This window comes from Populus nigra, chromosome 18 (assembly GCF_951802175.1).
Source record: "Populus nigra chromosome 18, ddPopNigr1.1, whole genome shotgun sequence".
NCBI lineage: Eukaryota > Viridiplantae > Streptophyta > Magnoliopsida > Malpighiales > Salicaceae > Populus > Populus nigra.
In genome coordinates this window covers 10,975,220-11,000,784 of record NC_084869.1, presented here as the reverse complement: position 1 = coordinate 11,000,784, position 25,565 = coordinate 10,975,220, and the positions used below count along the sequence as shown (strand labels likewise).

The following is a 25,565-nucleotide window of genomic DNA, read 5'->3' as shown; positions in this document are numbered from 1 at the left end:
TCCTTTCCCAACTCTTTTGGATGGAGACATGTCATTGTGCATTGCACTGCAGTAATCTTCTATTTCAAGTTTTATCCTGTTTACTTTCTCCTAATAAAATGTCAGTGCTGATTGCTCTAATAAGAGAAGAAAAAAGCTGGCATTTGGATTTTCATACTGGAACTCAAGAAATCCAATTTGTGCTGGTTATTCTCCCGACTAACGAAGAGGTCTCGACAGGATTGCTATGTATAAAATTGCCAACTATTCCATAATCATAGTTGGTGATGATATCACTATTCTCATGGCTACTAAAGAGCTGTACAAGAGATTTTCACCTTTTATAGCTCCTCGAAGGCCATAAATAAAACAGATTATTTATGTCGATATATTTGTAGGATAGATTGGATTTAAATACATAACCCGCCTGTGAAACAATCAGTTACCCATAAAAGAATAACCGTTTCTTCAAAACCCACATTTTGGCTCCACTTCCTTGAAAACTCTCACAATCTCTCTCTCAAGAAAGCATCCAAGAAACACTCTCAAAGAAATCAACAGTGGCTGACAAAGATCAAAATCCAAATGATCTTGGTAAAATCCACTCTCCAACTCCACAGCTGAATCTTCACAAAGCAATCAGGAAAAGTAACCAGGATGCTATAGAGACATCACCAAGTGAGTTAATGGGGTATTCTACTCAACGTGAAGGAACCAATCTTGAAGGAAGCTCAATGATTGGTTCTGCTAAGGAATCATCAATGGCTGACAAAGATCAAACTACAAATGATCCTACTCAATCTCGTGAAAGATCCAGTCTTGAAGCTGAAAGCACCAAGAAAGCTGGTCAGAATGATGAGTTAAACAAAGAAGAAGATAGTGAGGTTAAAGGATTGCCTGAGCCTGAGTTAGAGATTGTTCATAGTGGAGATGTAGAAGGTGATACAGAAGAGTCAAAGATAGATGTTTCTCAGGAACAACGGTTTCTTGGAAAAATCCACTTTCCAACTCCACAGCTGAATCTTTCTAATGCGGTCAGGAAAAGTAATCAAGACGTTCTAAAGACAAGGAGTGGGTTAATGGCGCCTTCTGGTCAACATGAAAGAGCCAACCTCGAAGCAATTAGCCCAAAGATTGATTCTACTCAGGAATCCAGTGAGCTTTCTGGTGGGATTAAAAGCTTGGCACTTTCTGCTCAACATCAAACAACCAAATTTCAGAATAAAAAAAGGGTTGATTTTTCCCAGATACATGCTGATCGTAATGGATCTGAGGAAGGAGAAGATAGTGGGAATGAAATGTTGGCTGAGTTAGAAACGGGTGAAGAGGAGGCGCTGACATTATCTGGTTATAGTGGAGATAATGAAGAAGAAACAGAAAACGAGTCTAAGGAAGATGATTCCGAGGAAGAGTTTCTAGGTACTGAAAATATAGAAGAATCCGATCCAAAGTTTGAAGAACTGTTACAAACTTTGGAGAGTGACACGGAAACCACAGAACAAGAACAACAAACAGGGAGTGAAGAAGGTGTTGTTGTAAAGAAGACGACTCTCCTTGAAAGGATAGCATATAGTTCCTCCAATAATCTTGAGCAAGAAGAAGGTTCTGATGGTGCTGGAGATATTTTGACTAATATAGAAGGATTGGAAGAAGAAATGCAAAAAATTGACCTCGAAAGTGGAAGTGAAGATGACAGTTACCAACTCAAGAAGGAAGTAGGTGATGTGAAGCTGATGACTAAAGATGAGAAAGATCAACACCGACCAAAAAAGAGTCTCATGGAATGGTTAAGGGGATATATTGAATTAGATGAAGATTGGGAGACTGTCAAAGAAATCAAGGCTGAAGTAGTTAGACTGGCAACTGAGCTTTTTCATCTTCTCGTTAATCTCATGTTTTCGTTGCCAGAGATTGACTTAGTGGACACAATGTTTCAAGGGTTCTTTAATTCTCTGAAATATCAATGTAAAGATGAGAACTCCAAGGTAATTCACAGGATCTTGGTTCTACTGGAATTTTCTGATGAAGAAGTGAAAAGGTTGAAAAGGTTAAAGCAGGTGGACATTCCTGAAGAATACTCAGATACTGATCAGGATGATGAATTTAGAGGCATCGAACTGAGGGAAAACTTAATTGAAGGCAGCCACGTTGATCAACTCATTCTCCAATTTTTTGATCCAATTCTGTGTTTGGAAAGTACTCTATTGCGTGAAGGAGAACCTGATAAAGGGATGTTAGTGAAGGATTTACTGTCTGCACTAAAAAATGATCTCGACAGATGTGAGAAAGAGTTAAAAACGATAGCATCAAGGATTGATGAGTTGAAGGCAGAGTATAAATGTATTTTGGGACCAGAGGATCACAACATCTATGAAATGATGAAGTTAAAGATAAATGAATTGTGGAGCCAAGGGTTCGAATCAGAGGAAGACGAAAGTTTCAAGTTGAATTTTCAGGCTCAGGGTAATAGCTAGGATGTTTTGCTAAGTCGTAAATAAATAAAAGATAACTGAAACTGCTTAGAACTTTTTAGTTTAATTTCCGCTGTTATTTCTCTGTTGCTGATCGTACTGCATATAATTCTTCATGTGCTTAGATTTTCAATATATTTCAGTACTGGTAGCTGGTTCTTGGATATCAACATCGAACTGTTGATATTCCTTCATTAATTTTATCTGTGCTAATTCCTCTTTTTGGCAATTTTAATGCTTAAAGTCCAGAAAATAGATTGAACCTGGCTAAGTTAAACCCTAGCTAGTTTGGAAATGATAGGCAACCAGAAAAACTCTTCCTTGCTTAATGCTTTCGTTCATCTAGTTAAACAGGATCAGTCATATCTTGTTTGTCGTATAAGATGTTGATATATAAATCATAAACATAGGAGGATTAAGTAACAGATTCGTGATGATTTAAAAGGATTAATCCATAATTGAGGAAATTCCAGATACAATTTCAAAAACAAGCAAAGATGTCATGAACTTACCACTCATAGATGTCTATGTCTTTGTCTAGGCTCAACGTAAATATTGCCAGAATAATTAAAATAAATCTACACTATCTTGTCCTTCATGGATAAAATGAATCACCAATTGAAAATGAATCTAATCTTTTGCCCTCGAGCAAGATTTGGTAGTGATTCTAACAAAGTACCACATGTAAAAGCCTTTGCCTCTGCATTTCGTTGCAAGTGCTCGATTTGAATGCCTTTTAAGTCATGCCGCCAGCATTTGATATGGGAAGATGTGCAACAATGTTGTTTTTCTCCTCCCTGCATTAGTTTTTCGCAAAGAATCTGGATAAATACATTTTCAGAACTCCAGCCTGATATGAGCAGTATAGTCTCTGGATGGCAAACCCAAAGTAAGCCATCAACAATATCTCTGTAATCTTTCAGGTTAGCAAGACTCCCACTAGCTCCAGTAGATGGACAGATTTTAAGCTTCAAGTGCTTGATATCAGGCAAAGCAGGAATGGAGATATTATTTAATGTTTCAGGGATAAATCTGATGCCTACATAGTTTATGCGCAATGTGAGACGTCTGATTTGGTTGAAATTTCCAAGATATTCCCTAAGTTGGAGGAAATCAGAAGAATAGAGAGCGCCTTTGTGAACGTGAAGGGTAGCTTTCTGTAGACTTGATTGGTCGAGTGAAAACGCAGATGGAAATCCATAGGTAAAATGTTTGAATGAATGTAAGCTTGGACTGGTGATGGTGACTTTAGTTAGAGCTGATGACCATAGTTGTAACTTCTCGAGCTGTGGATTCGAAATTTTGATCCTACTAACAGAAGTAGCATAACAATTCAAGGCCAAGACTTTAAGGGCAGGAAATTGAGCAATAAGATCCTGAAATACTTGTCCAATAACTTCTGTTATGTTATAAAACTTCAACTTCAGTACCTCCAGATTCCTGCAACCAGTCATGTCGATGTGGAAGAAACTTTTAACCAAACCAGTTATGTAGCAAAAGGTTCGAAGACTTGGTACATGAATCTCCATTCTTTCAAGAACACTGTCGCCTTCATTCACCTCAACCTCCTTGAGTTTTATACATCCTGAAATACGAATGCTTTTGACACCATAACAATAAACTAAAGCAAGTTTTTCAATCAGAGGGCAACCGCAGATGAGATTCTGAAGAATGGCCTCATCAACACGAACATTCATCAGAGAAAGAACACGTAGAGAGGGCCAGTTCATGGCATCACGAGGGAGGGAGAGCTTATAATTTCCGTTTAACCTAAGGACAGTTATTTCTTCGGCAGAGAGGAGGGCTTGGGGCAAACAATAATGAGATATATTTTGGAAGTTGAGATCAAACTCGTAAACACCACACTTAGTAGCCAGTTCCAACAAGTGGTCAGCACGAGAAGTAAGTTGAGGATCATAAGAATCCAGGTCCATAGATAGTCTGAACTTGTGTGATCTTGTGTTGTGGCGGTGCTGTGCAAGCAAAGAATCTTGCACAAAGTCAATGAATTTATTTTTCCAATCTTGGATTTCATAACGCTTTCCGAGAAGGAGCACGTCTTCTGAAAAATCAGAAACAGGGAACGATGTCGAGATTCGGTGCCATGTTTTGGACAAGACACTGAAACGAACCACAGCTCTAATTGAGAGGTAGGAGAGGATGTGGTGCAGAACGTGATCAGGCAGTCGAGAGATCCTATCAGAGGCATCAACTCTGATTCCCATGTCCATATTGGTGGCATCATCTCTTCCATATCGTTTCCTTCGGTAGACAAACTGAATTCTTCCTTTAGACTCTTCCATCTAGTTACACAGGAGATCACTAACTTTTACTCACATATTGATCGATTGATCATAAGCTTGAAACCGTAAGAATTGATGATGATGATGATGATGATAGAATACCTTGTTTTTGAGCGGCTGTGATGTTGAACATGAATCCAAGCAAAACGAATGATAGTCGCAACGGCAAAGCCTTCCTCTATGATCTTTCTATCAAAATAACAAGGTGATTATCGCGAAAAAAACTATGATGTTGTTACTGATGTTTTCACAAGCTAGGGTTCCGGTACGAGACAGGAATTGATAAAGACTAGGAAATCTGCAGGTAAAATACTATTACACTTCATGTGACTTACAAATTCCTTTTTATAATAAATAATATTTTAAATATTTATTTGTTCATTAATTAATAAAGACTAAATTTCTTTTTTCTACTATAAATTTAAGAACATACCCTTCATATTTGCCCGGTTGATTCATAAAAATAATTTTTAACTTTTTATTTCTTTAGAATTTAATCAATTTTAAAAACTTTAGTTACTTTTAACAAGATGGCCATGCTAGAATTAGTTAATTTTATCTTTTACTTGGCTCAAACTATAAATTAATAATATATTTAGTGCAAGGAAAACTTCAAATTTAAGTGATAATAAAACAAAAATATTATTTAATTGAGATTATTAATTTATTGTATATTCATTATTCAGAAAGGTTTATTTTTTTTATTAGAAAGGAATGAATTTATAGATGCATGTATATATACACCAATTAATGAATATTTAAGTATAATCAACCCACTAATCATGCATGAAATACACTATAGTAACATAGTAATAAATATTTAGTGAGTGTTGGGAGTGTAATAGAGATTATTTTTTTAAAATGTTAAAAATATATTAAAATAATATTTTTTTTATTTTTTAAAATTTATTTTTAATATCAACATATTAAAACAATCTAAAAATATTTAAAAAATAATTTTAATCAAGAAAAAATTTAAATTTTAATAAAAAACAAGTTACACCCAACCACAAATATATAAATGTTGATTGAAAGCAACAGTAAGTTCAGAAAATTATTAAAGAAGAAGGTACAATATAATGTCGGTCACTCTAAGAGCCCATATCTTTGCTTATATGAACAAGGCCCGCATCCATATTAGCCCAATTAAGAAATTGAGAAATCAAGAAGCAAGCACACATGGTGGCCCATTTTGATACTTTTTTGGGTTCATACTAAACATATTTTTAAATAATAAATTTCTAAATAATTTTATTTTATAATTTTCAATATTAGAAATATACTAAAATTGTTCAGCCTTTCACTGTAGCAATCCACATGGAAAGGCTGAATTTTTTTTTAAAAGCTTTTTTTCTTCATTTTTTTATGCCTTTAGCCTTTTTTTTTGTTTTTTTCTTTTCATAGATTTTATTTTGTTTAATTTAATTTATTAATGTTAATATTTTTTTAATATAGTTTTCAGATTTTTATGACATTGATCTCGGGTTTAACAGGTTAACTTGGTTTCACGAGTTAACCCAGATTTTTTTTCTTTTTAATTAATTTTTTTCGTTTACTTTAGTTTGTTAATGTTAAATTTATTTCTATTTAGTTATCAAACTTTCATGACACATATCTCAGGTTTCACGGGTTAACCCAGTTAATTCTGGATTAACCCATCCATTTTTTTTTTGTTAATGTTAATTGTTTTTATTTAGTTATTGGGTTAACCCAGGTTAATCTGGTTTGACGAGATAACCCGGAGTTTTTTTTTGTTTTTTTTTAATTAATTTTTTTCGTTTACTTTAATTTGGTAATGTTAAATTACTTTCTATTTAGTTATTAGACTTTCATGACACATATCTCAGGTCTGACGGGTTAACCTGGTTTTACAGGTTAACCCGGTTAATTCTGGGTTAACCTGTCCATTTTTATTTGTTTTTTTTCTTTTGTTAATGTTAAATTTTTTTTATTTAGTTATCAGACTTTTATGACATGAATTCCGAGTTTAATGGGTTAATCTGGTTCAACAAGGTAGCCCGAAGTTTTTTTTTTTATTAATTTTTTTTGTTTAATTTAGTTTGTTAATGTTAAATTTTTTTTCTATTTAATTGTCAGACTTTCATGACACATATCCCGAGTTTGACTGGTTAACCTGGTTTCACAGGTTAATTGAGTTAATTCTAGGTTAACCCATCAACTTTTTTTTTTTATTTAGTTATCAAACTTTCATGACATGAATCCCAAGTTTAATGGTTAACCTGGTTTGAAGGGTTAACCTGGTTAATTCAGATTTTTTTTCTTTTTCTTCATTAATTTTTTTCTTCATGTTGGTTTTTTTTCTTTGTTTTTTTCTTTTTAATTATCATACTTTTATAACACAATCTTACAGCCAGACCCACATCCAAGGCTCTTGGATCTGGTGTTGCAATCAGACTCACTTAAACTTGAGTCATGTAAGTTTAATATTATTATTAATATTATAAATATTACTCTTTGATCAAGCGTTGCAATTAAACCCAAGGCTTTTGGGTATATCTTTGTAGAAAGATCTAACACTCTTAGATCTTAGCCTTTTTTATATTTTTTATGCAAGAAAAAAAAATTAACTCGTGGATATGCCTTTGTTTTTTTCCCTTTTCTTTTTCTTTTTAAGCCTTTTATTGCGGACTGCACAGTGCAGTCCACAGTGAAAAAACTGATGTCTTTAGTTTTTTTCTGGCTTCTTTTTTTTTTCTTTTTAATTATTTTTTAATTTACTTTCTTAATATTAAATTTTTTCTATTTAATTATCAAACTTTTATGACACGGATCCCGGGTTTGACAGGTTAGCCTAGTTAATTATGGGGTAACTCGTCAATTTCCTTTTCTATTTAGTTATCAAACTTTCACGACACAAATCCAATGTTTGACAGGTTAACCTGATTTGAAGAGTTAACCCAGTTAATTCAGATTTTTTTTCTTTTTATTCATTAGTTATTTTCTTCATTTTGATTTTTTTTCTATATTTTTTCTTTTTAATTAATCTATTTAATTATCACACTTTTATGATACGACCTTGCAGCTAGACCCACATCCAAGGTTATTGAGTTTGGTATTGCAGTCAAACCCACTTAAACTTGGGTCATGCAAGTTTAATGTTATTATTAATATTATAAATATTACTTTTGGGTCAAACGTTGTAACCAAACCCAAAACTCTTGGGTATAGTTTTGTAGAAAGATCTAATATTTTTAAATCTTAACTTTTTTTGATATTTTTTATATAAAAAAAATTGACCCGCGACATCGCGCGGGTCATCTAACTAGTATATATAAAACTAAGAACCACGTGATGTCGTGGAGGTTCGAAACTTAGAATCCACATAAGTAACTGGGCTATCTAAGCCAGTTGGATCTCTCCTCTCAATGCCTGAATTGATGTTGTCGGTGTGTGGGGGCAACATGGCCGGACCCAATCCCACTTCAGTAGGTGGTGATGCTTTAGACATTTTATGGTGGAATTTCTTGCCTTTTTGTTCCCCTGTTCGTTTTTGACCTCCCAGTAAGACTGGCATCCCCCATAGCTTGGTGTTTAAGCTGGGAAAAAAGCACACCCAAAACTTCCCTCTCATTGTCATACCCAAGTTTGTTAATTTTGTTTTGGTAGGTATTTTATTTTTTTAATTGAAATAGAATATTTTAATTTTAAAATATTTCAACATGTTATTTTGAAGTTGTACTATATATATATATATATATGAATTAATTATAAATTATGTAATACAGACACAATGCCAAACAAATATAATTTTAAAATTTAAAATATTTATAAATAGTAAATATTAAATAGATCTTTAACTTAAAGTAATTCAACTTAAACAAAATATCAAAATATTATGAAAGTAAAATGTTTTAACATAAATATTTTAAATATAAAGTTAGGTCAATGTTATCAAGACTAATGGAATCTAAAGCATCTCTTGTTTTGCTTAAATTCCTACAAAGTATAAACATGAAAAAAACAACATGAATATAAACCAGAACGGAACATGTGGAATGAAACCGGAATATTCCAGCCGAAATTTAGCCGAAAAATCCAGAACGGATCAAGATTTAAAATGAGATGAAAATTTTTTTGTTTTTTAAATTGATATGGAATGTTTCGGTCATTCCAAGCGAAACGAAACGGAATTGACAACCTTAGTCCTATCTATTTCTTGGATCAATTTTTAATAAAAAAAACAATAACAGTTATTTTGAGTCAGATTAAATTCTATTTAGAATTTAATTTTTAACATTAAAAAATATTCGGAGCATGATTTTTTATTTTATTACTGCTTTACAGAAGTCTTTTTTAAAAAACATTTTTATGGAGGTGGTGGGTGGACAGATCCCACTGATTAGGGGAAGAAAAATCTGTAAGAGAACTCTCACTTTCACACCCCACTTCGTTCGCTTCGCTTACAAATACTTTATTTATTTATTAGCCCATTGGATGGGATGGGATGGGATGGGACCATCGCATCAAACCTTCAATTATGGATTTCAAGTACATTTATTTGTTCATTATTCTATATTTTAGCTTAGTTTAATGAATATCAGGCTGCTGAAACCGTGTCTGAAGTATATTTAAGAATTTCTTTTTTAGGTCTTAACATTCATGAAATTCTTTGGTGAGCTTTTTAACGGTTTTTTTTAAATCGAGTTTATGATAATATTTTTTATGTTTTTTTTTTATTTTTTGATATATTATTGTGAAAATAATATTTAAAAAAATAAAAAATATATTTTGATATATTTTCAAATAAAAAAATCTTGAAAAGTAATCACTACCACTCCTAAATTTGATAATTTTTATATTTTTGAATTGTTTTAACGTAATAATAATATTTTAAAAAATAATTATTACTGTAGCCGAAACACCTCTAATATTCCTCAAAGATAGCTAAAGCGGTGACCGTCAATTCAGAAGTGACGGTGGAAATTGTTCTTAAAATGACCTTCGATGGCGGAACTGACAGAGCACTAATCTACAGTCGACAGCATGCATGTGTCTGCCTTCTTTATTTCTTGATGGGTCTCCTCCCTCCCTCACCAGTGGAAAAGCCCCTAAAGGTGGCGCACTTATATAATAATAATATTGAGCTTTTTCCTCATGCACATGCTCCCCTTTCTTTTTTATCCTCCTATCATTAGCCCTCGCGCCCCTTCTTTAGATGACACTAGCTGTGTACCTCACTATGCTGTAATTTAAAACATAAACCAGCTTCAATCAATTCAATTTAAGTTAACATTATAAACTAACTATCTAAATGATGATCCAATTATAAAAACTTGAAATTAAAAAATTTGATTTCTATATCGTTTTAGGTTTGAGCCATATAGTTACTTATATGATGGTAACTGGAGACTTAGAAGGTCGTTAACTTTAGAACTCGTGGGATTAGTTAAGGTGCGTGTAAACTGATCCGAACACCTACGTTAAACTGAAAAAAAATTAACATTATAAACTCATAATTTAAAAAATAAAAATTAAACTAACTTAAATTAATCAGTTAAATTAACAGTTTAGATTATAAGATAAAAATAATACCAAAAAAAAATCACAAAGCTAAAAATAAAATATCCTTTCTTTTTATTTTTATTTTTATTTCAACCTGCCAATTATGGAGTTCACACCAAGAAGTCTCTTACGCTGCCAGCACAATGAAAACCATTTGCTAAAACAACATCATGTTCACATTCTTTCCTTCTTGTTTCCACATTTAAAAATAGCTTCCCTGCAGAAAAGAAGCCATACAAAGTTTACCATTAACAGCCTTCATATTCTCAATTATTTCCCTTTCTTCCCTTTATTTGTGAAGCTCAAGATCTCATTTTTCTATGCCATGAGCTCACTTTGCCATTCTTTCCTAGTAAAAGTAACTTTTTAAAGGTTGTCAAGACGTGCTCAAAATTTAATGCCCCGTCTCTTCTCCTCACTGATTTGCAGAGATGAATGGTGACTCCTACCTGTACCTCTCTTATAGCTAATACATCTAGCAACATGTAATCATATCACAGAAAGCTGTGTCTGCTAAAGATTTGGACATATGTGGCCATGTCTTATAAAAGCTACCCACAAAAGCAAAAGCAGAGGTGAAAACCACAAGCTTCTTTATCCTCTCTGTGGCCAGAACTTGTACAGTGAAAATTCCATCTCCCTCTCTTTCTGACTCAAAAATATCCCAAAAGCAAGAACTGTATAAGATGCCAAACCTACTTTTCTTCGCACTGGCAATAGACAATAGTGGTTCCTAGAGAGTTCCTTGATTCCGTTATAAAGGCAAGAAACCAGATAAGCATAGAAGCTAAAACTAAAGCAAACCCACTGTGCCTAGAGGCCTGCTTCTGGCAAAGGAAAACAACAATGGGGTGGCTCAGAACTAAACCACCTTCATTTTCGTCCATTTTCTTGCTGTTTCTCACACTTTCATGTGTTTCCACAGCCCAACAACCGAACCCCATCAAGACCATTGTGGTTTTGGTGATGGAAAACAGATCTTTTGATCACATGATTGGTTGGATGAAGAAATCTATTAATCCAGCAATCAATGGTGTTTCTGGGACAGAATGCAATCCTGTATCAACCAAGAATCCAGGCCCACAATCCATTTGTTTCTCAGATGATGCTGAGTTTGTGGATCCAGATCCTGGACACTCTTTTGAAGCTGTGGAACAACAGGTATTTGGCAATAGCTCTATTCCTTCAATGACTGGTTTTGTTGAGCAAGCTCTGACTATATCACAAAACCTCTCTGAAACTGTCATGGAAGGCTTTAGGCCTGAAGCTGTGCCCGTTTATGCCACACTTGTAAAAGAATTTGCAGTCTTTGATAGGTGGTTTTCTTCAATCCCTGGCCCAACACAACCCAATAGGCTGTTTGTGTATTCTGCCACTTCTCACGGCTCAACAAGCCATGTTAAGAAGCAATTGGCTACAGGGTACCCTCAAAAGACAATTTTTGATTCACTTCATGAGAATGGCAAGAGCTTTGGGATTTACTTTCAAAACATTCCAACAACTTTGTTCTATAGGAACATGAGGAAACTGAAGTATATTTTCAAGTTTCATCAGTTTAATTTGAAGTTCAAGAAAGATGCTAGAAATGGGAAGTTGCCAAGCTTAACTGTGATTGAACCGAGCTATTTTGATCTTAAAAGAATGCCTGCAAATGACGATCACCCATCTCATGATGTTGCTAATGGTCAAAAGTTTGTCAAGGAGGTTTATGAGGCATTGAGAGCTAGTCCTCAATGGAATGAGACCCTTTTGGTCATTACTTATGATGAACATGGTGGATTTTATGACCATGTTAAGACTCCTTATGTTAATATTCCTAGCCCAGATGGGAACACTGGCCCTGCCCCGTCTTTCTTCAAGTTTGATAGGCTTGGAGTTCGTGTGCCGACAATTATGGTCTCTCCTTGGATCAAGAAAGGCACTGGTAAGTTTAATTTTCTCTTACAAGTGAAGTTTGGGTGGTACCTAATGTCAGTAGATACTTCGTTATTGATCACTTTGACTTCTGAAGAATTAAAGTCGTGTTCTGTTGTTTCATTCTCCCACTTTCATTTTCTATTGTATTGATATAATTATTTGTTTCTTTTCAGTGATAAGTGGCCCAAAGGGACCTGCTCCAAACTCAGAGTTTGAGCACTCCTCAATTCCTGCAACTATAAAGAAGATGTTCAACCTGTCCTCTAACTTCTTGACCCACAGAGATGCATGGGCTGGCACATTTGAAGGAGTTGTTGGGGGGTTGACCTCTCCCAGAACTGACTGCCCAGGTATTCTTAGTCTTATCAATGCACAATTAGGCATAAATAACTTAAATTTAAGTAGTGATAGATTGATCATTTCTTAGTCTTGTGTACTGATAAATCACATGGAGGAGTTGGATTGTTTTTTAAGTGCACCTTTGCAAACCATTGCAGTGACCTTGCCAGATGTAGCACCTTTGAGAAGAACAGAAGCAAAAGAAGATGGTTCACTATCCGAATTCCAGAGTGAGGTAGTTCAACTAGCAGCTGTTCTTAACGGTGACCACTTCTTGAGCAGCTTCCCAGATGAGATGAGCAAGAAAATGAATGTCAAAGAAGCGCATGAATACGTGGAAGGTTCTGTTACAAGGTTCATCAGAGCTAGCAAAGAGGCTATCAATTTAGGAGCAGATGAATCTGCCATTGTAGATATGAGATCATCACTTACTACTAGATCTTCGGTTCACAATTAGTTATTAATCATTTGGGGTTTTCCTTCATTTTTCTGTTCAAAATCGTGTGTAGCTCCATGTCATTAGATTGGTGGTAGTAGAGTGCAACAAAAGCAAAAAGAAAGCTCTCCTGCATAATGATTTTGAATCGTTTGAAGAAAACAGTCTAGTGAAGCACAAGTCTCGAGTCATTTGTAGCAAATGGCCAAACAGGAAAAGCACTTTTAGCTACAGAAGTACGCAACTTCTGGTGTTCATTAAACCCTCAAAATTGCCATTCTTCCATTCTTTTACCTAGTACCAACAGGGAGATACTGCACACAGTTTTCCGAAACGATGTCGTTGCGATCAAAATTTATTCCAATAATCACATGTGCTCGAGAACCTATTGAACAGATTTCACAGGGTAAAAGATGTGAAAACACGTTTTTTGCCTCCGTAAATGATGTAACATTACCATGGGATTGAGTACAGTAGGAGATGGAGATGACAATACGCCTATTGAACAGAAACTCAGCTTGGCGCCCGAGCACAATTTTTTAACATACTTGAGACTGTTTTGGCCCAAAATTGGTTGGTGATTAATACAGATGCATAGATCAGTCCCACGTTTAAATGTAGACAGGACCTTATTCTGCTTGGTCCACCATTAGTGCGGTACGGCTGGTAGCAAACAAGGATAGGGAAAAAAATAATAAGTCCAATTATCTGCGAGGAAAGGGATTGTAGCCATCAATTTACGGCCTTCCTGTCCTACATGCAGAGCATATGATGATGTTCTTTAACATCAGGAGCTTATAATAGAATCAACATTTTCGGCTAAAAAGTCCATCAATGGTTTCTCTTCAAATAACCATCAATGACACCGACAAGGAACTTTGCATTTCACTTAAGTCGTTCGTTCAAACAACTACGCAATAAACTAGTTTTTATGCAGAAGTTAAAGTGAACCTGTATAAATCCTTCCAGCTTCCAGGAAGTCATCTTGTTGATCAAGATACATATTGCAACTCCTTTTCAGTTATGTGAGAAACCCAACATACATGACCTCCAAAGGTGCTTCCAAAGCCTAGATCTACAGTGAGCTTCCTAATGAAGCAACTTCAAATTACTAACTTGGTAATTTGGGTAAAAACAAGTTGGGGTGGTATTAAATTTATCTTGGAAGGCTACTATGCGGAGGAATTGTTTCATTCATGAGATGCAGCTACAACTTCCTCAAAGCCAGGACAATCAGACATCAAATCGCATGTTACAAATTGTTTGAAATCACTTGATGTTGTGATCAAACAGGGAATGCCATTGTGAATATGAAAAAACAATCAAACTTGCTTGTACCCAAAATTTCCTTCAATAGAGACAATATCCATAATGCTAAACATATCAAGATATGCAAGACATGCTCTCTTGTACAATATCTCTATAGATTTACTAATTTATGCTAAACCAAAAACTTTCTTGCTACTTAGCTCTAGAAATCTACAGTTAATGTATATCCGAGTGTCACAAAGAAAGAAAATGTCAAGACAGACATCATCTCACAAACGCATCTCCACTGAGTTCTTAATTCCCAGGCATCACTTTTCATGATAATGAGTTCTGAATGAACTTCAGACAGAATAAGGACCCTGCCATGTAGATATGTCTGCAATAAGCTCTCGTAACTGATCTATGAGAAGCTTGACATATGTGTTCTTCTTTGCAAGTTCCTATAATAAAAAAAAAAATCAAGATTAGAGCTAATTTTTGCAAATATAAGGAAAAAGAACAGCCACACAAACTTTGATGAAACTTAGAAGACATTTTAACTATGTCGCATAAAATTGCTCTTTTTTAGCAATCCAAAGAGCAGATACAGTTGCAAATAACTCTGAAACAATAAACTATATAACATATACAAATTGATTAACCAACACGAATTCAAAATTCATAGCAAATTACCTTTCTTAGGTTGGAGGCTCGCTCTTCCAACTTCTCAATCTCAGCTTGATCTGCCGGAGAACTGGTTTCAAAAGGTTTTGCCTATTTTGGAAAATGAAAAAAAAAACACACAATTAGCTTCGTCACCAATTTCCAAAGACAAAATTTTACCCCAATTGGAAGCCCTAGACATTTCCAGTTAGCCCAAAACATTCAATTGGCTAGAATACTAACTTATCAAGTATTGAAACTTAAACATTACTAACAGCAATATCTTCTTGACTCCCATATTATTATATACCTCAGATTAAAGCAACATTCCAACTGCAGAAAGAAGAATAATTCTAAAAATTTGTGAAAAACTTGCTCCTGATCATTCAACTAATTAAGCAATATTCCAATCACAGACACAAAATGCCTCGAAATTCAACACTCCATAAAAATCTTCCGTTATAAATCAGCTACTATCTAATCTCAGAAAGCCTCATACATTTAGCATAAAAATTGCCCCTTTTAATCAAGCACAATTTATACCCAAACAAGAAAATTCACAATATAAAGAAAAAAACTAGGGTTAGGGTTTTTCAAAAAAAAAAAACCTTGTGAGAATTAGGAATTGCCGCAAGAACATCACGAAGAGCAGCAACCGAGTTCTTGTACCGGAACCGAGCTTCATCAAGAGCCCCATTACCCACCCCGCCACCACCAGAGCCACCGCCATTCAATTCAAGAGTGGAATCAGAGACAGCAGCATTAGCATCACCGTTTTGGGCATTGCTAGAAGTGATAGGGGAAGTGACAGTACTTGTAGAGGTGGAGGTGGTGGACCATAAAGTGGGGTTGCAAAGCTCATCATTCATAGAAGAGAGGATCTGGTAAGCAGCTTGGATTGTTTCTTCCAAGTGTTTTTGGCCTTCTATGGCTAGTTCTTGTGTTGTTTTTGAGTGTTGTGGTGTTACTGGTGATATGGGATTTGAATTGCCTTCCATTTTCTCTCTTTCTTTGGATTGTTTTTATCTCTGCTTGTTTGAGTAAAAATTTGTCAAGTGGGATTTTTTTTTCTTTCCTTTTCCCTTTTTGTATCTGGATTTTCTTAGAAACCAAACATGGGATTAGGAAATTTTGTGCTTCGGAACAGAAACACTATATAAATATTAGTTTATAAGAGTAAGAGGGTAAACTACATCTGAGCCATCAAACTATTTTATAGATTTTACTTGAGTCTCAAATATGCTAGAAGTTTTCAATTGATGCAATTTAGGTATGTTTTGCATTGCGGTGTTTTTATTAAAAATATATTAAAATAATTTTTAATATTAATATATTAAAATTATTAAAAAATATCATTTTAATATTTTTTCACACAAAAATAATATAAAATACTGGTTAAATCGCAAAAACTAACATATTAATTGCATGTTTTTGCTTCAACATCACTTGTGGCTATAGTATTTTAAAGTCACAATCAGTAGATTAATATAATTAATAAATTATTTCGTTGTTATATTGCATCTTACATATCATTTTCGAATACAAAATTATTAATTATCCTTTTATATGCATGCACACTTAAGATATTATTATTATTATTTATTCTTTCTTCTCTCCTTTGGTTTTTATTTTTACTTTTTTTAGTAATTATGAAATATCTTTATTATCCAAATATCAAATTGGATGATAAACATAATATTCCACAAACATTCTTAAGAATAAAAAGGAAAAATATACAATTGTATCATTTAATGAATTTGGAGTCATATGAAAATATTTTGTACTCCTGATCTGATATTGAGAAAATAAAAGAAATAGGGATCGATGTGAAATACTGAAGAGATTGTGTGGGTGTCAAAATAAAATTTACTAAAAAAATAAAAAAATAAAAAAGGGAATGAACAATGACGAAAGAAAATCGGAAAAACGTCGACAGCAGGGTTCGAACCTGCGCGGGCGAAGCCCAACAGATTTCAAGTCTGTCTCCTTAACCACTCGGACATATCGACGCTTGTTGGTTATTTCTTCGTTTACTAAATTAAATAATGGTACTTAACATGACCATGTCCTCCCTCCGCATCCCTCAACCTCCAAAATCACAGACTTCTCAAAATCTTACTCCAAAACCCATTCTCTTCACCAATCTCCTCTCCTTAGCCCTCACTGCAACCTTAAACTCTCCATTTTCCTCCTTGGCTATCGCTTCTCTTAACTCTCAGCCTCCCCTTCTCTTTCCCACAACCCATTTTCTCAATCCAAGAACCTGCAGATTGGACTATAAAATGGGTATTTTAATGAAACTTCATTTTTTTTCTTTCTTTATCTCCCCTACTTTATGGGGCTAAATGTGTATGGTTTATATGTCTTCGTTGTTTTGACTTCGTGCAATGTTCTGTTCTTGCAGGAAAATCAGGCCTTGCCCATCTACAAACCCAGGTTGTGTTTCAACAAATCCGCAATCTTCATCATTTGCATTCCCATGGAGGATTCCAGAGAATGTAATCCAGGTTTTAAAGAATTCTCTGCATTGTGGCTAAATGTACCGCTTCAGTGTAATTTATACTTGCTTTGGTTGTTAATTTTGTGCAGAAGTTGCAGGAAGCAATCCTGAAAATGTAGAAAAATGCCAAGATTCAAGTCATTGAAGATACCCCAAATGGCAATCAACACCATATATATGCAACCATAGTAATTATGTAACAAAATTTGAAAGACTTTGAACACCATGAACGATTGCTTTACACTAGGAGAAAGAAGAGGATACGAGACATACAAAAACAAGTTTAGGCCTTTAATATACTTCATTATGAATTTTAGATGTGAATGTGAATGTGAGAATAGGTACATTGATTGATGCTCATTTTAATTTTTACAAGTAATTTCTTTGGTCTTTCAAGCCAATAATTACAAGCTGAGGTTAATGGAGGGTTTGACCGCGATTTGCTTTAGTTTTTGGTAGAAGGAGATGTAGTTGCTAATAGATCTATGGCTACAAAAGTAACCTATGTATACCCTTTCACAACAGCCTTGGGGGATTCAGAAGGACAGGAAGAAAGAGTGAAGAAAATCTTGGACGAATTAGGCTGGTATGTTCCAAGTTTTTATTCCATGGATTAGATTTATGTTATATTGCCTGACCAACAAGATGATTAAATTTAGTCCTTGTTTTGAGTTAGCTTCATCAGTGAGTGGATGTTCTCAAGGATATCAGTGGCAAATCTTATCTGGTATTCACTGGTCCTGACTGATTGTTCTTTAATAGAACAGCAGAAGAATTCGAATTCATCAACTATTGTTTAGACTTGTTTAAGCACTTGATTTTAAGATTTTTTATGGGGATTCTGTGTTATGATCATATAGACTATCTTAAATCATCTTGAAGCCATCATGATGGATAACATTTCGGACCAACATTTACAAATGTAAATGCTGAATCGCGTTGATTTTTGATGGTCCCGATAAAAAATGCCTTCTGAAGTTGACAATTTAAATTAGATGTTAGATAAGATGACCAGGTGAATAGGAAAGATATCTAAGATGACATATCAGAGGTTCAGAACATGCACACATCTTGCCTGCACGTTTCTAGCTGAAAGGGGGGAAAGAAGAAGAGAAAACAGCCCTGCCGCCGCTGTCGAGTGTTAAATCAAAAGAACCTCTGTTTAGCATTGATTGGAAATTAGACTTGCACTTCCCAGGTGAAATAAAAAAGTGGATGATGTGAAGCAAAAGCTGAAAAATCATTTGGAATACACTTGCAATTACAAGCCATTACGCAGAATGGAGGTAAGATAACTTGTGTAGAATGGATATGTAAATGGTGAGGTCATTTCTTGCTAGAAAGAACACATGACAACTAAAGTTCAGTCACAATGGATGGGATTTAACTCCAAACTTGGAGAAGTTCATTTCTTGCTTGAATTCTCGTAAAGCATGTCCATTTTCATGTGCGAATTACACAGATATTGTGTTTGACCCATGAGTGGGTTTTCATGACAGCCTTGTATTGCATAACATGAGTGTTTTATGTTGCGGTAACAGTCACGGTTTAAAAAAACATTCAAGATGGAATTTGATATCTAAAATTAATGAGAAGCAAGTATTTATGAATCAAAAACAAGTTATTTTAATTTTTATAAAATTAAAGCTTGAAACACAATTAAGCGTGGAAACAATGCAAAAAACAGAAATTATTTGATTAATTAAATAAATTTTAGTTTTTTCTTTGTGATTGAACAAAAAACCGAAGTTACTGCAATACCGAATGGTGGCTAAAGTTTGTGTTTCTAGTAATGGGTTGGCTCAACGAAGAGTTTGCTGCTGCTTGTGTTACATTGGAGTATTAACTTGCTTCATAATTTCTGACTTCCCTGTAGGTTTGGTTCCATATTTTATTTTGATGCATCACTTCAAAGTTCAATCAGGGAGGAAATGAATGGCTAGACATGATTAATTACTAAATTGGTTTAATTAATATGTTTGAATACGATCAAGGTGGAACTGTAGCTCAACTGGGTCACCATCAGAAGCAAAAGCTTCACTGTCACTTGATGTATCTTCTTTGATTCGGAAGATAGACGTTTCTTCCTATCTGCAAGGTGGGTCGATTGTCACTGTCACAGTGTCACCTTTAGTTTGATTTTTCTCGTTTAAAATGACAGTGAGGCTTGAATGAACAAGCTATATACGTAAAATGCTGTCACCATATCTTAAGTCTTGACCTAAAATCTCATAAATTTCTAGTGCATTATCATTCAAAAAAACAAATCAGCAGAAATGAGGAGGATAATATAGTGCATTACAAACTAAAGTGGACGGCTTCTTGTTCGTCCTTGAGATAAAGTTGTTGTCTAAGAGGACGCCCTCCATCGGCCGGCATGTGAAAGCCAAGGCTCCAAATTGATCTGAGCTGTCCACGTTTTAATCGATCTCAATTCTCAACCACACCAACCCTATCCTTTTCCTTTAACAATTATTATAACAAAATTTAAAAGAGATTGTTTCACTGTGCGTGAAACTAGAATTAGTAGGCTTTGTTTTAGGAGGAGGAATGTTATTTTTATAGGATTCATTAATCATTACCAGAAAAAAAACGAGATTAAATGTTTTTTTATTTTTATTATACAGTATAATTATTTTATTGCACTTTATAAAAAAAACATTAAACGTTGATCAATGAGCTTTTTTTTATCTTTGACTTCAATCTTGCAGCAGTTAAATTATGTCATTAACCTTGAAATTTAAAAAGCTTTACCTTTGCTTTAAGGTTTTTTTTATCTTTGGTTATTTAGTAATTATTGAATGCCATTAAGGGTAATAAAATAATTTTGTAAATTAAAAAAAATTAAAGTTGGAGATGCGCGAACAATGTCCACAAGTTTCAGATGACATGTGCGTCTCCGTTGGGTGGTCAAAACCTTGCTTACAGGGCAGCGCCTAAAGTGTCTTAGCATCTCACCATGAATAAGCCCAGTGTATAACATAATGATGGCTAATTTGACTTCCTTTTTCTTTTCCCTTTCTTCTACTTGATTTTCATGTTGGTCTTTAAAAAATTAAAATAAACCCCTGAGATTTGTTGTCTTTAAGATTTCATCCCTATTCTTTTTATTGCAAATTTTTATTTAGAATAATTTATGAAATTAAGAATTTCTTTCAATTTCATTATTGTTCTATTTAGTATAATTTTTTGTATTTAGAATAATTTATTAATTGAAGGATTTTTTTAATTTCATCCCCAATAGATATTTTTATTAGTCAGATATGGCTCTCTTTTTTTTTATTACTATTTGTTTTATTTTAGATAGTTTTTGCAATTTGTTTTTGTAATTTTATCATTCTACAGTTTTTTTCCTATCAAATTTCATCTTTTTTATTATTGTATTTTTTCTACCTTGTAATATTCTTTTAGAATGGTTTTTTTTATTATTATTTTATCCTCCAACAATTAATTAGTTGGGTGTTCATCTTCTTAGTTGAATTCGGGTCTAGAATTTAATGGTTTATAGGTTTAGGAGATAAACTCTGGTTTATGACATTGACATGGATTTCCTTGATTTATTTCCTTTTTAAAATTTTTTTCCATCCTCCAGCATTTTGCTATTTTTTATTCACTTCTATAGGATTTTTTAGTCATATTGAAAATAACATAGGTTGCCTCTATTTTTTTTTATCTTTGTTAAATTTAGTTTTTCTAAAGGAATTTTGTTTTAAAATTAAATTGGATTAATTTATTTCTTCCTTCAATATTTAATTTTTTAGGTGTTGAGCTGAGGTTGAGAATTTAATGAATTGTGAGTTTGAGAATTTAACCTGGTTTTACAAAATTCTCTCGGACTTGCTTGGGTTTTTTTCCTCATTTTTTTAAGCTGTCTTTTGCCACTTCAACCTAACATTTTTTTTATTCATTTTCTATGGGATTTATCTTTTTTTTTTTTAATAACAAGGGTTGCCTCGAATTTTGTTTTTTATCTTTGTTAAATTTAGTTTCTTTAAAAGGAATTTTTTTAATTAAATCAAATTTATTTATTTCATCCTCCAATATTTAATTTTACGGATGTTGAGCTTCTTAGTTTAGCCTAGGTTTATAGTTTAACAGGTTACAGGTTTGAGAGATTAACACGAGTTTACAAGGTTCACCCAGGCTTGCTTAGTATTTTATTATTATTTTTTAAGTTCAATTGTTTTGGGTTTCATCCACCAACATTTTGTTTTTTTTTTTTTTCATCTTCTATAGATTTCTTTGTGGTTTTGAAATTAACAAGAGTTAACTCGGAATTTATTTTTTGATCTTTGTTGAATCTAAATTTTTTAAAATAAGTTTTATTTTAAATTAAATTAAATTAATTGCTTGAAAATAAGCATGAGATGCTCGATTTATGATGTTTTATTTTTCTTTGCTTTACAGATCATTGCTTTAACAACATGTACAATCTTTTTTAGTTATCAAATTCTTATATATTTTTTTATTCCTTTTAAAATGTTGATATCACATGAATATTTATTTTTATATTGGCAAAATATTAACCTAGCCCGCAATGTAGGGTGTATCATTTATGTAGCTGTTTTCTAAAGTTTATTATGACAAGAAGAACAATTATCTTCACTAAGAACCTTGAACCCTCCAAGGTAGTTCCTCTCATAATTTATCCTGCTACTAGCAAAAGGCAACCATGTCATTGTAATTGAGGCATTGAATTTTTTATGCCGTCTTATTCTTTGATGTCTAGCATGCTGAACAATATTAACTGAACTGAACTAGACATGTTAAATAATTATCTTTTTTTATATTTAGTGTGCATTGAGTTGAACTAGATAATTTATTTTTATTTTGTGTTTAGTAGATACTAGAAAAGACATGACTAACCTGGGACTAGAACTAGTCCAGGCTTAATAAAATTAAAAAAAAAATTGATCTGACCTAATCCTATCAAAAAAACCTCAAAATAAAACACGGGTAAAAATCCATTCACTATTTTTTTTTTTAGCGAAACGAGGTTACTTTGACTTTTTAAATTTGAGTCAACTTATGTTGAACCTCCTAACCTGTAACTTGAACCTTGTCCCGGGTCAACTCCTGAATAAAATTTTAAAACTATTATAATAATAACTTTTATCTATATGTTGACTTGGATCAAAACAAGTTGACCCTCTCAAACCATAACTCGGGTGATCTTGCCTAGGGTTTAACTCCAAGTTGGATTAAAAAACTATGATAATAACTATTTTTATCCTTATGTTGAACCTAGTCAATAGTCATTTTCAACCCATGACCCGAGTCTAACCCTAATTCAACCCCCGAGTTGAATTTTAAAACTATGATAATAACTATTTTTATCCTTATGTTAATCTAGGTCAATGATCAACACAAACTGTGACTCAAACCTTGCTCTGGTTTGATCCCTAAGTTAGGTTTTAAAATTATATTAATAATCCTTAAGCTGACCAAGTCAATGGTCAACTTGGCTCGTGACCTGGGTCTTACCCCTTGTCAACTCCCAAGTTAAGTTTTAAAATTATGATAATAATCACTTTTATCCCCACATTGATCCTAGTCAATGGTTAACCCGACTCATAACTTAGGCCTTGTCTTGGGTTGTCTTTCTAATCAGGTTTTAAAACTATGATAATAATCACTTTTATTCTTACGTTATCCTAGGTTAATGGTAAACTCAGCCTATGACTCGGACCTTACCCCAGATTGACCTCCGAATCAGGTTGTTAAACTATAATAATAATTATTATTTTTATTTTTATGTTAACTTAGGTTAATAGTTAACCTGACACATAACTTTATTTTTATCTTAAGTTGATTATCGAATTAAGTTTTAAAACTATAATAATAATAATTTTATTTTTATGTTGAATCAGATCAACTCGAGTTAACTCTTGTACAGAGAATTGAATAAATTTATCCTTGTAAGATAAAAATTTCCTACTAGAAAAGCTTTATACATGATAAAAGTTAATTTTTTTATTATCGAAAGATACACTAAACAACTTAATAAAAATATTATCTTGTTTCGTCCATCTTTATCCGACGTGCCATACACTTGGAAATAATGAACAGGACGGACTCAAACTCAAGCCATTTCTTTTTTATCTATTCTGTTTTAGAATGAGAACTAAATATCTGTATTGAACTGATTGGTTCCACTTCCACACAACTTAACGCGGATAATTAATTCTGCTGTGCTGTTATTTTCACACAGAATTGACGTGAGGTGCGGGACCTACACCTGAGTTCTCACAGACATTGGAAAGGTATACGTGGATCTAGTTATCCTCTTACGTTATTTTTTTCTAGTAATTATTATTTGATCTATTATTTTTAGTGAAATAACTAGCTATACAAACCAGATAATGTTTTTACAAAAAGAATAAATATACATGTTTTTTTAACATGTTTTTTAATATAAAAAATTTTAATGCTAAACCAAAAAACTAATGCATGCATTTCATTAAATAAATAAATAATTATTTATACTAGTAAAAAAAATAAAATTCCTAACAATAACTAAAGATTAAATTGAAAAAATTAAGAAAAAGTAAAAAAAAAAATATTCAATCTTACACTACAAACCATGTATCTAGTTGTGTATAGTAACTTTGTTTATAAGAATCAATTTTTTATTTAATCATACTCAATTTAACTTTGTTTTTTGAAACTAATATTTTGTATGATCAAATAAGAATGCATAGGAAAGCGATTAAAGAAAAGAAAATTTAAGTAAGGCTACATAGGAAGAATATCTCATAATATCAGGAAAAAAAATATTGAAATCTTCATCATAAATTAAGTAAAAATTAAACCATATTACATTAAAAATATCATGAAAATATGCAAAACTTGAAAAATAAATTCAATAAAAATCCAACATTAAATGATGAAATTATAAGAAAAAAATAAAATAACCAAAAAATCAAATAAAAATAAATCATTGAAAGATAAAATTAGAAAAAAATTGACAAAACAACCTTCCAAGCCAAACTTTTTCCTAACTTGGATTTAAAACTAAATCATGTTGCACAACTTAATGAATTTATTGAGTAAACTAAGGTGTATTCATCTATTAGGAATTTAATCAGTTAACATAACCCCTCTTCATCTTTTCTTTCACATCTTTTACAATAGTCTGTTAAACATCCAAGAAATTTGTCCCTTAACCTAGATTCGGTAATTGACCCTTATTTAGAGTAATGTCCTCACCGCTCATAAAAAAAAGCATTAATCTTATTCAGAATATCCAATTTCACAACTCAGAATAAGGCACTAGTCTCTAAACTAGGGGACTTGCCATCCAACCCAAAACATGACATTAGTCTTTAAATCAAGAAACTAGTCATTTAGCACAGAATAAATCAACAATATTGTATCAAATAATAATTTAGTTAAATAATAAAGAATTAAATAAAAAAGTCTGTCTATAGTTATAGTGCATAAGAGATAAAAGAATATAGAAATGCTCAATCCTTACCATCAATTTCAATACTACATTTGATAAACAGATTCGGATCATCATCAAGGCTTTGTCATCTGTCTCCTCCCATCTTTCACCCATCAAGGCTTTAACTTTTATTTTGATGGATTGAATATCTTTCATAAGGAATCAAAGTAACGTGTGATGATTTTGTTTTATGAAAATACCCAACAAAAAATACATAATATTTGAATCGATCATAACCTCTATTTATATTCAATGAAATTGTACACCATAAAAAGAGCTAATAAACAAACCGACGAGCTCATAAAAAGACATGGGAAAAAAATATTTGCTGCTCCAAGAATAAAAAAAGTCAATTTTATGTCATAACTAATATAAGTTTTGGAGAACTCTCAAATTCAAATCTTAAATACACTAAATTCTCACAACATTAATACAGTTTTTTATAGAGATGAGTAAAAAAAATTAAAAAACCAATTAAACCGAAAAAACCAAACCATGAAAAAAAACTGATTAAACCGATTAGAATTTTAAAAAAATTGATCGGTTTGGTTCAGTTTCGGTTTTATAAGCCTGAAACAGAAAAAATTAAACAGAACCCAAATCGAAAAAACCGGAGAAAAAACTGAGTCAAGCTGAAAAAACAAAGTCAAACCAAAAAAACTGAACCGAACTGATTTGAACCAGTTTTTATTTTAAAAAACTAAATCGAATAAAAATCAGTTTGGTTATTTTTTTAGAT

At 32.9% G+C, this 25,565-nt stretch overlaps 4 protein-coding genes and 1 non-coding gene across 5 annotated transcripts; 2 read left to right on the top strand and 3 right to left on the bottom strand.

The window, feature by feature from the left end:
* Nucleotides 1-2,865: 2,865 nt before the first annotated feature.
* LOC133678470 (FBD-associated F-box protein At4g10400-like) lies at nucleotides 2,866-5,048 on the bottom strand. Its single transcript, XM_062100767.1, has 2 exons — nucleotides 4,856-5,048; nucleotides 2,866-4,753 (listed from the first exon to the last, which is right to left on the bottom strand). Exon 2 carries the CDS (start codon nucleotides 4,751-4,753, stop codon nucleotides 3,062-3,064), a length of 1,692 nt encoding a protein of 563 aa, XP_061956751.1. The 5' UTR covers nucleotides 4,856-5,048; the 3' UTR covers nucleotides 2,866-3,061.
* A 5,676-nt stretch (nucleotides 5,049-10,724) lies between these two features.
* Nucleotides 10,725-13,230, top strand: LOC133678540 (non-specific phospholipase C6-like). The gene is made up of 3 exons (XM_062100882.1): nucleotides 10,725-12,200; nucleotides 12,367-12,543; nucleotides 12,691-13,230. The coding sequence occupies exons 1-3, from the start codon at nucleotides 11,123-11,125 to the stop codon at nucleotides 12,987-12,989; spliced, it is 1,554 nt and encodes a 517-aa protein (XP_061956866.1). The 5' UTR covers nucleotides 10,725-11,122; the 3' UTR covers nucleotides 12,990-13,230.
* A 1,066-nt stretch (nucleotides 13,231-14,296) lies between these two features.
* On the bottom strand, nucleotides 14,297-16,033 carry LOC133678541 (mediator of RNA polymerase II transcription subunit 30-like). Its single transcript, XM_062100883.1, has 3 exons — nucleotides 15,488-16,033; nucleotides 14,910-14,990; nucleotides 14,297-14,677 (listed from the first exon to the last, which is right to left on the bottom strand). Exons 1-3 carry the CDS (start codon nucleotides 15,875-15,877, stop codon nucleotides 14,579-14,581), a joined length of 570 nt encoding a protein of 189 aa, XP_061956867.1. The 5' UTR covers nucleotides 15,878-16,033; the 3' UTR covers nucleotides 14,297-14,578.
* Nucleotides 16,034-16,806: 773 nt separating this feature from the next.
* On the bottom strand, nucleotides 16,807-16,888 carry TRNAS-UGA (transfer RNA serine (anticodon UGA)). The gene has a single exon. It is a non-coding gene; the product is annotated as a tRNA-Ser (tRNA).
* A 37-nt stretch (nucleotides 16,889-16,925) lies between these two features.
* LOC133677816 (uncharacterized) lies at nucleotides 16,926-18,182 on the top strand. Its single transcript, XM_062099942.1, has 3 exons — nucleotides 16,926-17,165; nucleotides 17,284-17,377; nucleotides 17,469-18,182. Exons 1-3 carry the CDS (start codon nucleotides 16,937-16,939, stop codon nucleotides 17,488-17,490), a joined length of 345 nt encoding a protein of 114 aa, XP_061955926.1. The 5' UTR covers nucleotides 16,926-16,936; the 3' UTR covers nucleotides 17,491-18,182.
* The last annotated feature ends 7,383 nt before the right edge of the window (nucleotides 18,183-25,565 follow it).

Bases quoted from the DNA above. Each gene is read 5' to 3' on its own strand.
- LOC133678470 (XM_062100767.1), bottom strand. From the start codon at position 4,753: ATGGAAGAGTCTAAAGGAAGAATTCAGTTTGTCTACCGAAGGAAACGA.
- LOC133678540 (XM_062100882.1), top strand. From the start codon at position 11,123: ATGGGGTGGCTCAGAACTAAACCACCTTCATTTTCGTCCATTTTCTTG. The intron at 12,201-12,366 runs GTAAGTTTAATT...GTTTCTTTTCAG, and splicing joins TTGGATCAAGAAAGGCACTG to TGATAAGTGGCCCAAAGGGA. The intron at 12,544-12,690 runs GTATTCTTAGTC...AAACCATTGCAG, and splicing joins TCCCAGAACTGACTGCCCAG to TGACCTTGCCAGATGTAGCA.
- LOC133677816 (XM_062099942.1), top strand. From the start codon at position 16,937: ATGACCATGTCCTCCCTCCGCATCCCTCAACCTCCAAAATCACAGACT. The intron at 17,166-17,283 runs GTATTTTAATGA...CTGTTCTTGCAG, and splicing joins CAGATTGGACTATAAAATGG to GAAAATCAGGCCTTGCCCAT. The intron at 17,378-17,468 runs GTAATCCAGGTT...AATTTTGTGCAG, and splicing joins CATGGAGGATTCCAGAGAAT to AAGTTGCAGGAAGCAATCCT.
- LOC133678541 (XM_062100883.1), bottom strand. From the start codon at position 15,877: ATGGAAGGCAATTCAAATCCCATATCACCAGTAACACCACAACACTCA. The intron at 14,991-15,487 runs GTTTTTTTTTTT...TTTCCAAAATAG, and splicing joins CAATTCCTAATTCTCACAAG to GCAAAACCTTTTGAAACCAG. The intron at 14,678-14,909 runs GTAATTTGCTAT...TTTTTATTATAG, and splicing joins GAGCCTCCAACCTAAGAAAG to GAACTTGCAAAGAAGAACAC.